Source organism: Euprymna scolopes, chromosome 41, assembly GCF_053919585.1.
Source record: "Euprymna scolopes isolate OS-2025 chromosome 41, ASM5391958v1, whole genome shotgun sequence".
Lineage (NCBI taxonomy): Eukaryota > Metazoa > Mollusca > Cephalopoda > Sepiida > Sepiolidae > Euprymna > Euprymna scolopes.
Genome location: NC_136522.1, coordinates 45,703,957 through 45,720,198, shown reverse-complemented (window position 1 = coordinate 45,720,198; position 16,242 = coordinate 45,703,957). Strand labels below are relative to the sequence as shown.

The window sequence follows — 16,242 nt, the reverse complement described above, 5'->3', positions numbered from 1 at the left end:
TTTTATTCAATGTAACATATTTGTTCAGCTCGAAAAACATGCAGTGTTTACCGATGTATTCGACAATTCAAAATGGCGGCCGACTCTCTCTTAAACACGGTAAGTTCGAGAAAAAGTGCTATAAATAATAAACTAGACAAAATATTACAAAAACACCGAATATTTGTCAACTTATGTCACGGTAATATATATTGAGCGAATTTCTAACAGTATTTTGTCTAGTTTATTATTTATAACACCTTTTCTCGAACTTACCGTGTTTAAGAGATAGTCGGCCGCCATTTTGAATTTTCCAATACATCGGTAAACACTGCATGTTTTTCGAGCTGAATAAACATGTTACATTGAATAAAAACACGAAAATTTATCCAGTTTGGTAGAAAAGTAACTTATCTTGCCTTTGATAACATTTATTTGTTTATATTTGTTTTCTGACAACTTTTTCGAATCTATGTGTACAGTAATACAAACCCCAAGAACGTATTTGGTACTAGTGCATGAGCTGGCCTGGGCGTGGCTTATCACTCGCTCGGATTTCTCCGTAAAATGACGTCACATGCTGCCATCTGACGGAGAAAATGGACGAAGGGTGGGGGTGGGGTGCGTACAGAGAGAGAAAACGCAAAAAAATAAATGGCCGACAGGGGGAGGGGGGGGGGCTAGCAGCGCCAAATACAAGTTTCCAGAACATTTCGACATGAAACTACTTGAAAAATTAATTCTAGCATTTTCTTTAATTACTATAAAATTAATATAGTGGTAAAATTATTTAAAAAAAAAAGAAAACAGAAGCCAAATTTGAAGCCAAATTAAAAAAAAAGAAGGCCAAACCATTTCAAAAAAGGTCAAATTCACGAAATTAGCCATTAAAAGAATAATAAATGGTAACAATAACATTATGAATAAAAGTTACTTTCCAACTTATCTGCATCATTCGTTGGTATTTTTAAGTAGTTTTAAGTGCTTTTTATTCCATATCGAATGTTAGAGCGGTTTCCGCTAACTTTGCCAAATTTTAAAATGCCGTAAAACATACCCTGTTTTTTTTTTGTTTTTTTTTTTTTTAATAATTACTACTTTTTTAAATAGAAAAATGAATGATGCAGGTAAGTTGCAAAGTAATTTTTATTGTCAAATAATAACAGAAAAACTTACCGTAATTATTTTTCACATGCATGGGAGTCAAATAGAAGAAAACTTGTAATGTTTCCAAGGAAAAAAGCTAAACAAAAAAAAAAAAAAATGGACGACTCTAGCAGCAGCAGAAGCGCCAAATACAAGTTTCCAGTGCTTGAAAAATGAATTGACGAATAACACCGACCACTCTAATTTGTTTTTTTTTTTTTTTTTAAAGGTAATTGAGGTCGCTGACAACGAATCTGATAGTCAAACTTGGTGCAAATTTACCGTTTGCATGGTATTTACCCCTGAACCCACGAACTACTTTTGACCATTTTGCAGCTTCCGTTTATGCTACGCGCATACAGGGGGGGGGGGGATGTGGTGTTGGGGCGCGCGCGCCCCAACACCACATCCCCCCCCCCCTGTATGCGCGTAGCATAAACGGAAGCTGCAAAATGGTCAAAAGTAGTTCGTGGGTTCAGGGGTAAATACCATGCAAACGGTAAATTTGCACCAAGTTTGACTATCAGATTCGTTGTCAGCGACCTCAATTACCTTTAAAAAAAAAAAAAAAAACAAATTAGAGTGGTCGGTGTTATTCGTCAATTCATTTTTCAAGCACTGGAAACTTGTATTTGGCGCTTCTGCTGCTGCTAGAGTCGTCCATTTTTTTTTTTTTTTGTTTAGCTTTTTTCCTTGGAAACATTACAAGTTTTCTTCTATTTGACTCCCATGCATGTGAAAAATAATTACGGTAAGTTTTTCTGTTATTATTTGACAATAAAAATTACTTTGCAACTTACCTGCATCATTCATTTTTCTATTTAAAAAAGTAGTAATTATTAAAAAAAAAAAAAACAAAAAAAAAACAGGGTATGTTTTACGGCATTTTAAAATTTGGCAAAGTTAGCGGAAACCGCTCTAACATTCGATATGGAATAAAAAGCACTTAAAACTACTTAAAAATACCAACGAATGATGCAGATAAGTTGGAAAGTAACTTTTATTCATAATGTTATTGTTACCATTTATTATTCTTTTAATGGCTAATTTCGTGAATTTGACCTTTTTTGAAATGGTTTGGCCTTCTTTTTTTTTAATTTGGCTTCAAATTTGGCTTCTGTTTTCTTTTTTTTTTAAATAATTTTACCACTATATTAATTTTATAGTAATTAAAGAAAATGCTCTGTACGCACCCCACCCTTCGTCCATTTTCTCCGTCAGATGGCAGCATGTGACGTCATTTTACGGAGAAATCCGAGCGAGTGATAAGCCACGCCCAGGCCAGCTCATGCACTAGTACCTATAAGTTATATGCGTATAAATTAAGTTCTTTTAAATTATTAAAACTTTTAGAATTTAAAGTTTGCAAAATGTGCATCACAAAAAATATATTAATGAAATTTTTAAAATTAAAAATTAAACTAACTCTTGTATTTTAATTGTAAATTATGTGTACAGTAATACAAACCCCAAGAACGTATTTATAACGAAGGCCACGGTACAACACTGCCTCCTAGCTTGGATAACGTGCACCTGCACGACTACGTAAATAATGTTCATAAAATTTGTAGAAAATATGTTCCCGAAATAAAGTCACATTTGTTATTTTAGCGAGGATATTTTCGCACGCAAGTTTTTGAAACAGTTCGTTATATATATTAAAACAAGAGTTCGTAAGAAGAAATATTTTTTTTCTTAAAAAAAAAAAAAAATTTAGGCCGTAGCAATTTGACTGAAAGTTGGCCCTTGCACTTCGTAGGGCTGCCGTTCGCAAATATAACAAGGTGGTATCGTTTTTTTTTTGTTACTAAAAAAAAAAAAAAAAAATCGCAAATATTTTACCTTGTTGCAAAAAGAGTTTTCACTGTAACGGTAGCACAGGGGCCAAAATGAGGACTAGAGGACAACGGATGAAGAAAATATAATTTTTATTTTCCACGTGGTCGCACCGGCGCACCGCATTCGCAGTTTACAATTCTTCAACGTGAAAACTGAAATAAAATAAATGCAAAGAGTAGAGAAGAATACCTAATAACAATGTCCAGTAAATTTGAGAAATGATTTGAATGAAATTCTTCGTTTCCTCATCTCTTTTATGCCTCAAGTTGACCCACACGCACAAGGATGTTTTCTAAAAGCGCGCCATTCTAGAGTCTATGCGTGAAACGGTGTTTACGGTGATTTTTCCCTTACGTAGATTTAGGCCGCGAAAAACTACTCGATCATTTTTTTTATTGTCATTTTTGGAATATTATATTTCTGTTTCGTCACAAGATTTTTCTTTATTTTTGTTTTTTCCTAACATTAAAAACTAACCTTGTGTTTAATACTGGCCTTTTGTGAAAGCAATTAAATAGGAACTATAATTTAAAAAATTCATTAAGAGAAATCGAAGCACGACGGAAGGAGTAATTGTATTCAATTACTCCTTCCCTTGTGCTTCGATTTCTCTTAATGAATTGATAATGGGAAAGTGGCGGGGGGGGGGGGGTAGTTGGCGTCGCAAGCAGGAAAAAGGGTGCTGGCAGGCGTCACAGGCAGCAGCAGCAGCTATAAGGGGTCTTAAAAAAAAAGAAAAAAAAAAGGGAAGGGACAGGTCCTCTATTTATCAATGAACCCCCCCCCACCACGCTCTAGCAGGCGTGGTCTTCGTTAAGAAGGGCACGCCTCGAGATACACTTTTCCCATAAATTAAACCACATTGACCGCTTTCACACATTCGTTGTAAAACTTCCTTCCGCGAAATAACCAAGATAGACTCGTCTTTTTATTCTTTCGTCTAATTCTTTTCATGTGAGTATATATTTTTAACCCCCCCCTTTTTGTTTTATACTGTTTTGTTACCTTTAAGTTCTCGGCATTGCTTGGGGTATTTTAACTCTTCTTTTCCTTTTTGCAATTCTTTTTTAAATATGAATTTTTGAAAACGAAATTTAATTATCTTTTTTTTCATTAGATTATAAATTGAATGAAATTGTTGGAATTAATACTTTGTTAATGAATATTGATTTAATTTTTATTTATAGAATTATTGGATAAAAACACTTTGTCTGGGGTTTGTATTACTGTACACATAGATTCAAATAGCGGAGATGGGTCTAAAAATCGAGCCTTTCAGTTTCTGAAAAGTTAGATCGCATAACTAACATAACCTCCTCTGTGTGTGCGGATTTTCAACCGCCCCCCCCTTCTTCCTGTTATTATTTTTCCGTATTTTTTATTTATCCATTTTTGAACGATTCTCGGGAATCGCTCAAAAATGAACCAGAAATGAGAATGGCGCTATTTTTTTACCCCCCCCCCCCCGCATCTCTTTCTCTCTCGCAGACACGCACGTGCGCACACGCAAAACAAAGTTCAAAGAATTTTTGAGCAATTATTATTATAGAATAACTGAAAAAGTGGTAAAAAAACAACTGTATTAAAAAAATATATCAAAATATAATTTTAATGTGTTAATATAATTTTTTTCAATGAGTGATTCATAACTGAAAATAAAATAATAAATGTGATAAAAACACAAAACATAGATTGTTTTTAGAATTACTTTTTTAACGGTAAGGTTGTATAAAAATATAATTTAAAAATCATCAAGCATTTATAGAGGTTTAATAATCTTTTTTTTAGTACAGAAAGATTGTATAAAAATTATCAAAATATAATTTAGAAAAAGAATTTTCTTTGGCTAACAAGCGACATCTTGAAACTAAAATCTACATATTCGCCTCATGTTGACATGCAGAAGTGCCGAAAATTGTTTTATTAAAATTATATTTTCTTACGCAAACTTTTCAATATTAATACAATTATATTTTTATACATTTTTATGCAATAAATGTTTTGGTTTTCAAATATTTTTGTGTTTGGAAAAAAAATCTTGTTTGTGATTTAACCAAGAAATATCCCTCGCCCGAATACTTTTTTTTATACTAAAACACCAAGAGTAGTTCTTCTTCTCGATGAATTTTTTTTCGTAACTATTTTCGACATGATTATTGTTTTTGCTTGAAACGAAATTAAAAAGAAATGTGACCGCCATGTGGAACTTCAACAATTGCTCATAAATAAAAACTGAAACAAAAATGCAGTTGATAATTATTACCAATTGAGCGAAAATTTATTGTTCAACCAAACAAAATATTTTTTCTTATTAATTTTTCAATTTTTGGGCGATTAATGAGGTTCCACGAGGCGGCCTAATGTTAGCCATTTTTTTTTTCTTTAACCACTTTTCATACCACTGAGTATTGTAAAACAAACCGATTTGTGTTTATATTTCTTTGATTTTCACCCCCTTTTTGTTCTGTTGAAAATCTATATGAGAAAGCTATTTATAATGGTAATTTTTATGGAGAATTGGGTTGGAAATTGTTAAACAAACTGTTTTAATAGGTACCCCAAAAGAAAAATTTATATCTGAAAGTGGTAATCTTGACATGTCCCGTCGTTAGAAAAATAGAAGGCCGAATAGTTTTATGTATGAACGGAACTGACTTATTTGAAGCATTTAATTAAGTAGTGTGCTTGTTTTGTATTTCGTTTTACCTATAATCGATTTCCATTTTTATATAAAGGTCTACCCTGCCTTCCATTTTATTTCTGACGATGTGGATATGAATTAAAAAACATTTTTATTTTTTTCAGTTGATTTTTCACAATTTTATATTTGTTCTGGTCAAATTCTTGGCCGTTCTGCATGCTCTATATCTGCTAGAATGTAAGGATTTTTTTTCTTTTACTGTAACTATAAGAAAATCTTTCCTACCTTCAATGACCTCGGGTTTTGAGAGATGGATGCGAAAGCGTCTTTCCCTTTGTGATTGTTTTTTATACTAATGGATAAATCATGTGACCCTAGACCTTCTATAAAATTGTATGGGTTGACTAGCTTGAGTGTTATATTTTTACCCCCATCTTTACAATCGGTTCACACCGTGTCTGAAGTTGTTCCTTTTTCTTCTCTTTCCTTTTCTTTTTTTTTCTTCTTCTCCTATTTACAATTGGGACACCGTCTTGGTAGTTCCTTTGTTTTTTCTTTCTCAATCAATTATTGTATTGATAAAGAATTATTACGGGACCACAAGGACTAATACCTGAGGTCGCAACCGACGGCATCTGTTGCAAGAGGTAAGACGTTCTTTTTCTCTTTCTCTCTCAGCCAGTTGTCATTGATGTGTTAGGATAAATTTCTTAGCCTCAGACCTAGGTCCTTGATTATACCTTTTTTATAGCATCCTATTAAGAATTCGCTATACATTGCAACAGATACTGTTTTTTATATTAAAATGAATTCCTTACAAGTTGAACAATCATCACGGTCATCCTTATTGGAAGATCAGAGAGTCACTCGTACGATGATAGACTTAACACTAGAAAATCTTAGTGGACTTGAACCTCTTGAGAGAGATGTATTAGAACTTCATAAACGAGACATTCTCCAGTGGCTCCAAGAGTTATTGCATATTGACAAGAAAATAATGAAGGAGACACCATCGATTGAGATGAGGAGCTGTTTGACAGACAGTTTCACTTACAAAACCAGGGTGAATAAATTATTGTCGCAGTTAGATGCTTCCTTACCGGTTCCAGAGATCCATTCCCCTTTACTAACCTCAACTCCTCCCACTCTGCCTTCCCCAGCTCAATCTGGCATTGAATTAGCGAAGCCTAAAATAACATGTCCAACATTTACTGGCGTTGATAAAACCAATAAATTTGCCCTGCGGGATTTCCTAACCCGTTTTGAGTTTTGCACATCTGGAGTGAGCTCAAAGAAGGAAAAACTCATATGCCTTAAGGCATATGTGATAGGTCGGCCATTTCATCTGATCCATCACCTGTCAGAAAATGACCATAATTATGATGTGGCCATAAATATTTTAAAGGAGGAATACTGGGACAGAGAAGCCATTAGGGAAGAAATTTTTAAAAGAATAGTGCAGTCTACACCTAAGGTGGACAAGTCTTATGAACAACTAAAGGAATATCTTTCCCAGGTTCAGTATGAACTTGGTGAGTTAGATTCAGACTATGGTTATGATTTTTTAGTTGAGGACTCCGGAAGTGGATGTCTGGTGGCTCATATCCTATTTGATAAGATCCCTGATGAGATAAAGGCAGAGCTCATTAGAGGCTCTAGCACACCATATCCTGGCTTGAACTGCATACTGCAGTATAGTCACGAAGTTATTAAAGCATTACTCCGGATTAAACCTATTTCAACTCCTAAGACAGAACTGATTCCACGGTTTAAGCCAAGGTCAAATGCTGTTTGGACGAGAAGCCCACCTAAAAATTCTGCATTACAAAGTTTTCACGCAGACCTAGACTTGGAAGACAAGATTCCTTATTGCAATTTTTGTGCAAGAAATGGACACACTAGTTCTCAGTGTACTACCTATCCCTCATACAATGAGCGCCTGCAACGCTGTAGGCAACTTGGATTGTGTGAATTCTGCACAGTTGCCAGCCATGATCAGAAAGCCTGTCCAGGAGTCAAGGGATTTAGATTCCCTTGTAGGTATTGTAAGTCTCGGAGGCATTATGCTTCTATGTGTCCTCAATTTGTACTAGAGGAAACAGAAATAAATACTAGCATAAATACAAAACTTGGGGACATTCAAAACCTACTGCCAATGGTCAACATCACAATTAAAAAGGGAGCCTCCTCAGTTTCTCTGAATTGCCTTATTGACTCGGGCAGTCAGAGGTCATATTTCTCTGAAAGGGTTCTTCAGCACCTGAAGTGCGATCCAGACTCATGGGAGGAGGTGGCCATGGACGTTGTGACCTTTGTGGGGAGAAAACGCCGCATTTTCAAGCAGTTAACTGCAGTTGTAGAGGTCTTGCCGGGAGTAGCCCCCCAACTACCTATTCTAATTGATTGCGAATTGAATCTGTCTCACAAAGTACCAGACCTTCCTCTGGTTTGGGAAAACCTAAGAAAACTGAATTATACCTTTGCTGCAGAGATAGAGAGTGGCAGTGTACAATTGTGGGGTCTCATGGGAATTGATTTGATTCAATATATGCGTCCCATGAAGATAACACGATGCATGAATGGTGCGGCTTGGCAGACATCCGCTGGCATTATCCCCATAGGAAATACAAAACATTTTTTGCATGAGAACCAAATCAGTAAGATTGCTATAACTCCGGGAGCCTTGAGCTATGAAATTGACAGGCAGTACTATTGTAACGATTCTTTGGTTAATAGTATTGTGAATCCTGTTCCGACCTATGTGGATCCATTTGCCGACATTTTTGAAGGAAGCACTGTGGATCGGGGCTTGGAATGGATGTTTAGTCTAGAATCCTTGGGACTGCCTGACATAGAATCGGTTTCTGACTATGACAGTCAAAAGATGGAAGAATTCATGCAAAACATAGTTTATAAAGATGGTCATTATTTGGTTAAATTGCCTTGGCATAAGGACAAGTTATCTCAGGTTCAATCTAACCATCATATAGCACTTAAGGTGCTGGACAGAGTAGTATTCAATTTAAAGAAGAAGGGCTTATATGAGGAGTATATTAAGGTTTTTGAAGACCAAGAAAGAGAAGGGATAATTGAACCCCTAGAATGCTCCCCTCAGGAATACAAGCATTATGTGTGGGTTCCACATAGACCTGTGTTCAAAGACGAGCATACAACTACAACTAAAATTCGCCCAGTTTTTAACTGTTCTTTTAAAACTAAGAACTCTGTCTCTCTAAATGATGCTGCTTATCCTGGGATCAACTTAACAGGGGACATGCTTGATTTAACTCTGCTTTTCCGAACAAATAGGTATGTATTTTTAGCAGACATCAAGAAGGCATTCTTGATGATTCGATTATCTAGTGAATCTGATAAGAATAAATTTTGTTTCTTTCTGCGAAAAAATAATAAGCTAATGTGTTATCGTTACACAACAATCTTATTTGGGTTTAGTGCAAGCCCATTCATCTTGAATTGCATACTAAAATTTCATGCTGGGCGTTATCCTTTGGATGATTGCACTGGGATGTTACAGTCTAATTTTTATGTAGATAATCTGATTAAAACAAGCAATTCCTTGGATGAGTTAACGGGCTTGTATACACGAGCAGTAGAAAGATTGCAAGAAGGAGGATTCATACTCCAATCTTGCAATTCTAATCATACAGAATTACACGATTTAATGAGGAGAGATGGTACTCTTGTGAGTCACAGCTGTCCTTGGGAGAAGGTATTAGGTTATCGTTACGATCCTCTTGCTGATACCATCAATATTGCTTCCTATAATTGTAACCCTGAGGCAGCAACTAAAAGGCATATACTGTCTGAAGCATCAAGGATATTCGATCCACTCTCATTATGTTTGCCGGTATCTATACAGGCACGTACTCTTGTTAGTGAGTTGTGGAAATTAGGTTTTGAGTGGGATGAAATTGTGCCAAGTGAACTTCAATCCAAATGGGCAGTCATCGCTCATGAATTGTCAGAACTTGGTTCTGTTACCTTCCCTAGAAAAACCCTTGATGAAGGGAGGGAAGCTGAATTATTTCTGTTTTGTGATGCATCCAAAAGGGCATATGGATTTGCAGCATATGCAGTCCAGGGGAAGGTTTCATCTCTGGTTTTTTCCAAGGCAAAGGTGGCGCCTCTTAAATCGAAGAGTTTACCAACACTGGAGCTTTTATCGGCCTTCTTGGCCATCAAGTGCCTTCCGACTTTGTTGAAGGCCTATTCTAATGTAAGTTTCAAAAAGATATTTCTTGCAGTTGATTCACAAATAGTATTATCCTGGTTGGTCACAAGGCGGACTAATAGCAAGAATGTTTTTGCCATGAATAGATTGAAGGACATTAGTCAATGGGAGGCTGAATTGATGTCTAAATTTGGTGTGGCCATTCAGTTTAAATATGTGCCTACTGCACAGAATCCCGCTGACCTTATCACCAGGGGTATTCCTACCTCTAAACTGAGGGCCAATTTGGAATATTGGGTTTCTGGACCGTCTTGGCTAAGAGACCAACCGATTTCTTGGCCTGAAAATCCTTTGAATTGTTTGAGCCCAGAAAGCAAAAAGATTGTATCTTCGATGGTTTGTGCTGTTTCGCACAGCCAGGAGGAGCCAGTTGTGCAATATGATAGATATTCTTCATTGTCTAAACTATTAAATGTCACCACATGTGTGTTCAAGTTTATTAATAGGTTGAGGAAAAGAGACTCCGACTTTGGTAAGATGGCTCGGACACACTTGATTAAAGTAATGCAGAGACAATCCTTCTGGGAGGAATTAGAATACTTACAAAATCCTTCAGGTAGGTCAATACCACCGAGAGTGGGAAGTCTAAACCTTTTTTTGGATAAGGAAGGATTAATTCGATCCAAGGGAAGAATTGGGAAGGTCTCTGTATATGAATACGAAATAGTTAATCCCTTGCTTATTGCTAAGGATCACCATCTTTCTAATCTCATAATATTGGACTGTCACCACCAGTGTAAGCATCTGGGTGTTCCTGCTACCTTGAATAAGGTCAGGTTATCTGGGTACTGGATACCCCAGGGTAGGCAGGCGGTAAAGAGAATTTTATCAGGATGCTCCTTGTGCCAGAAATTTAACTCTATTCCATTTACCTACCCCAAAATGACTGATTTACCTAAACATCGGGTGAATATGATAAGACCATTTTTGCACACAGGAGTAGACTATACGGGTCATCTGTGGGTTCTGAGAGGTGGGGAGAGGGTGAAGATGTATATCCTGGTCTTTACTTGTTTGGAGGTACGGTCAGTTCATCTAGAACTGATTGAGGATATGTCTGTTCACTCATTCCTAATGGCCTTGATTCGATTTTCAAATATTTATGGGATTCCTTCGCATATTTATAGTGACAATGCTAAGTCATTTGTGGCTGGATGTGACATGATTCATGAGGTGATTGCTTCCAGTGAATTCAGGGAGAAATTGGGGACATGCCAAATCAAGCATGTTAAGATCCCTGTACACTCTCCTTGGTATGGAGGTGTATGGGAAAGACTGATTAAAACCATCAAGTCTTGCTTGTATAAATTAATTGGACGAGCTAGTCATGATTATTTCGATCTCCTGACAATTATTTCTGATGTACAAAATGCCATAAATGACCGTCCCTTGACTTACAGAAGTTCATCTGACTCAAGTTTGGAAATAATAAGTCCAAATCACTTTTTACGCCCTGTAGTAAACCCTCGTTTGATTTTGAGAATGGATGGGGAGGGTATTTATCAACTAGAACCTCCCTCTCGGAAACAACTCTTAGAGTCCTTAAATTGCAGGAATGATGCATTAAAAAGATTTAAGAAAATTTGGTATGAAGATTATCTGCTTAGTATAAGAGAGCATGCCCAAAGACAACAAGGAGGGACTTCACCAGTTGTTTGTGTGGGAGATGTAGTCACAATCAAACTCCCTAACAAACCTCGACCATTTTGGGCATTGGGTAGGGTCACACGTCTATTTACAGGAGATGACGGATTGGTGAGATCTGCTCAGATAAAACGAGGAGATGGCTCCTTGCAAGTTCATTCCCTGAAGCACCTCTATCCCTTGGAGTCGTCTATTCAAGAACCCATTGATGGACTTGATTCCTCGATGGGGAATGCTGATGACAATCTGAATGGCTGTACATCTGTACTTGAAGACCCTATTGAAGAGGGCACAGAGCTTGGTTGGATTTGCCCTGATTGTGGTGAACCAGACAATGGCAGTGCCATGATATGTTGTGACTGCTGTGATGACTGGTACTATTTTTCCTGTGTTGGTCTATATCGACCTCCACCAGAAGAGGAGAGTTGGCGGTGTGGAAGTTGCCTCAACCAGGATCCTTCATTATCCCATGATATGATGGTGGATAATTTATTAAATGATGCTGAACATGCATGTATTTGCCCAGGATGTGTTCTACCGGATAATGGTAGTCCAATGATATGCTGTGATGAATGCAATCAATGGTACCATTTCAACTGCGTAGGTATTCAGCAAGTTCCCCCCGAGGGTGAGAATTGGTACTGTTGGAATTGCCTACATTCAATTCACTAACAGTCCACTCTCAGAAAATAGGTAATTATTTATTTACCTCTCCCATTTTTTTTTTTTCTCTTCCCTTTCTCTTTATCCTTTATTTTTATTTATTTACTAGCAGTTCAGCCGGCTTGGCAGTCAAATTTTGACAAAAACCGATTACGAAGCTTGCCCTATGTCTGAATACACTTTATGTTGGTTTGGAATGTTTGGACCGGGGATTGGCTGAAGGTTCAGTTTTTTGGGGGGGTTTTTGTTTCGACCCCTTAAAACTTATTTTTCTTGGATTTGTTCAATTTATCAAGTTGGATCCATGTCCCGGGAATCTAAATTTAGAATTTTGAGTGTTTGGACCCAAAATTAACAGTTATTGTATTAAAATGTACTCAGACAACTTCACTGTTTACTATTTATTTATTCATTTATTTTTATTTTTTTTTCTCTTGAGACGGGAGTGTATAAGAAAATCTTTCCTACCTTCAATGACCTCGGGTTTTGAGAGATGGATGCGAAAGCGTCTTTCCCTTTGTGATTGTTTTTTATACTAATGGATAAATCATGTGACCCTAGACCTTCTATAAAATTGTATGGGTTGACTAGCTTGAGTGTTATATTTTTACCCCCATCTTTACAATCGGTTCACACCGTGTCTGAAGTTGTTCCTTTTTCTTCTCTTTCCTTTTCTTTTTTTTTCTTCTTCTCCTATTTACAATTGGGACACCGTCTTGGTAGTTCCTTTGTTTTTTCTTTCTCAATCAATTATTGTATTGATAAAGAATTATTACGGGACCACAAGGACTAATACCTGAGGTCGCAACCGACGGCATCTGTTGCAAGAGGTAAGACGTTCTTTTTCTCTTTCTCTCTCAGCCAGTTGTCATTGATGTGTTAGGATAAATTTCTTAGCCTCAGACCTAGGTCCTTGATTATACCTTTTTTATAGCATCCTATTAAGAATTCGCTATAACAATAATAGAACAAATAATAGGTGGAAAAATGCAACAAATAAATGTTACTAAAGACAAAATAAACTTATCCAGATAAAGAAATTTATTTGGTTTTATTAATTTAATTTTTTTTTTAATTTAAAATAAAACTATTGTCCACTCTTAAGTTAGAGCAAAAAAAAAAAAAAAAAAAATTGTTGTCCATAAGGTTTGTAACGAGAAACAGTTAATCGCTAAAAATCGAAAATTAAACAAAATACTGACAAAAGATTACATTTTTGCATGTTTGGTAACATTTATTGTAATACTTTTAATTTTCGATTTTTGAGCGATTATTAGTGGTCCTCGTGTAGGTTATGGAGTGGACATACATATTTTTTTCTAACTTAAGCGTGAACACTAGGTTTGTTTTGAACAAAACCAAAGAAATAAAACGCCTTCAAACAAATATTATAGACAGGGGTAATAGTGACTCGACTTGCCTTTAATTACATTTATTTTTTGCACTTTTGTTTGTTTGTTATTTAAGACACTCTGATTAAATATTAAACTAAGGGAAACTACGATATGAAATTCATTTAGGTACAACAAAGGTCCAATTAAAACCTTAATCTCAACGGTCCAGACTAGCGCTTGGGGGGGGGGGTCGTTAGTGTAAGGGAGATAACTAGCATTGACTAAGAAAATAAGACTCAATTTAGGATGTTGCGATAATCAATCGAACAATAAGTATTATGATAAATAAAAATGGAAACTTTTAAAAAGTTGTAAGCAGATTTAATATTTTTTTATTTTGCCAGAAATGCTAGTTTTATAATCGGATAAAACAATATTTAATTAAAGTAATGACATTTTATTTTTATACTTATTTGTAAGTGATAAAACCAGCTATTAAGAAAATGCATAGATAACATTTTTGTATTTGCAAGACATATTTTCACTTGAGTCACTTCCAAATATTGGAGAATCCATAGCTTAGTACTGGAAATTGAAAACCGTAAAAAATATGTAAAACGGCAGACAACACTAAGCATGTGAAAGGTTAGGTTAGGGTTAAAAATATTAGTCTCTACAAATGATTTCTCAAAAAATTATGGTTCTAGTTTATGATTGTCCAAAAAAGAAAAACTACTCCACTGCCAGAAAAAGTCGACTTTCGTAAAAAAATGTACACTTGCCCCCAAATATATTTTAATTGAGTATATAGCAATATGTGATACTAGATTTTTTTTGTCCTTTAAAAATATGCAAAAATTATAGTCTGTTGATTTAGAATGTGTGCTTTATTAATCCCTAACTGTGCATCAAACGGGTTAATTTGCTGTATTGTATCATAGAAAAAAGTCCTTACAAAATGCCAGCTAGATCTCCAACACATGCCACAGTTTTAACCCCCTGTATGTAACACGCTGTAACTGTAATTTAATTTAATATCTAATTTTTTTACCATTTAAAAAAAACTTCAAATAAACTGTTAATATTTAAAAAAAAAAAGGTAAAACTATACAAACACCGTGACAGCGAATTAATCCTACCCCTAACCCTAAACCTAACCCTAAACCCTAACCCTAACCCTAACCCTAATCCTAACCCTAACCCTAACGCTGTCACGGTGTTTGTATAATAATACCAAAAAAAAAAATTACTGCATACAAAAATAATGAAGATGTGAGAGAACATGTGTTTACATTATTGACACTGTAAAACGTTTTGGAAGCTGTAGACGTACCCATGTTTTAAAAATCTAGCAAAAATCAAGTCATATTTTTCCTGAAATTTTCCATATTTATTCATTTGTAAATAAACTTAGATAAAAGTAGGTTTTGTCTAATATATTAGAGGAAATATTATTTTATGTGTTCTACCCCCCCCCCATATTTCATGTCATGAAAACTAAACAAAAAAATGTAGGTCAATAAAAATTTCAACATTTTTCTTAAAGCTGAAAAGATCAAATAATAAAGATTTCATATATATATATATATATATATATATATATATATATATATATATATATATATATAAATCCCGTTATTTTATTCATTTACCTTTAAATTGTAAATAAAATTGGTCATAAAATCAATATTATGTTAAAAAAATAAACACTTTTCTTTATTTTTTTCTAGAATATAATTTGAATAACAAAAAAAAACAACATAATTCTAAAGTAATTCTTTTTTAAAAAGTTTTAAATGATATTTAATTCAAATATTTACATGATATGAAGTTTAAACAAAGATTTTTTTATATAACAAGTTTTCAATAATAAAAAAACTATAATTTATATAATTAAAATTGCAAATGCAAAATCTACGAAAAAAATTTTTTTAATATAAAATGAAAGAGGGTGATTTTTTTTTTTTTTTTTTTTTTTTGCTCCTTTTTCTAATGCCCATCCATAGAAATTGATCCAGAAAATAGCCGTGTGTAAAACGCTGTCCTTTTACATATGGCTTTGGAGGTGCCTTTAGATCTGCCCGATAGTTTCTGAGAAAACTTTTAGAATAAATATAATATTGTAATAATTAATCCCCAACTGTGCATTAATAAAATTTTATGTGAATTTTAAACTTTCTATTATAACTGTTTAGTGAAAGAGAAATGACACTCATGGAAATGTGGGGTGGGGGTGGGAATAACTAGCATCAATTAAGTAAAAATATAAACATTTTGTAAAGAATTAAGAATATTAAAAGAATTCCTCAAACAGGGAAACTATTCTAGGAAAAAAATAAGGCCTTGTCTCCACAAGAGCTGCATGAAGCTAGTCCCAGAAATTGTTGAGGCAATTTATGAAAGAGGGAAAAATTAAAAACAAAAACAAAGAAAACACTAAAAACTGAAATAAATTAGCGATCCTAATTATTAGGAATTTAAATAACCAAAATGAATACACCTATACCTGAACAATGATTTCCAGAAATGTCCTTTTTGTAAACTGATTTGGCAATTTCAGGGAGTAATATTGTCTTTTGTAGAGATTAGGTCTTTTTTACTTAAAATTGTTTCATTGTTCGATGCATTATAGCGTCTTAAATTATCTCATGCAAAATATGCTTATTTTTGTTTAGTCTAATTATCTCCCTCTAGAAAATCCATAAGCGTCATGTTTTTTTTATTTTTCTTTCAAAACAAATTAA

At 34.7% G+C, this 16,242-nt stretch overlaps 1 protein-coding gene across 1 annotated transcript; it reads left to right on the top strand.

The window, feature by feature from the left end:
* The first annotated feature begins 6,602 nt into the window (after nucleotides 1-6,602).
* On the top strand, nucleotides 6,603-12,173 carry LOC145266676 (uncharacterized). Its single transcript, XM_080122603.1, has 3 exons — nucleotides 6,603-8,051; nucleotides 8,169-10,413; nucleotides 11,452-12,173. Exons 1-3 carry the CDS (start codon nucleotides 6,603-6,605, stop codon nucleotides 12,171-12,173), a joined length of 4,416 nt encoding a protein of 1,471 aa, XP_079978729.1.
* The last annotated feature ends 4,069 nt before the right edge of the window (nucleotides 12,174-16,242 follow it).

Excerpts from the sequence above, each read along its gene's own strand:
- LOC145266676 (XM_080122603.1), top strand. The coding sequence starts at position 6,603 with ATGAAGGAGACACCATCGATTGAGATGAGGAGCTGTTTGACAGACAGT. Across the intron at positions 8,052-8,168 it reads AAGTACCAGACCTTCCTCTG|ATAACACGATGCATGAATGG; the intron begins GTTTGGGAAAAC and ends CGTCCCATGAAG. Across the intron at positions 10,414-11,451 it reads ATACTTACAAAATCCTTCAG|ATTATCTGCTTAGTATAAGA; the intron begins GTAGGTCAATAC and ends TTTGGTATGAAG.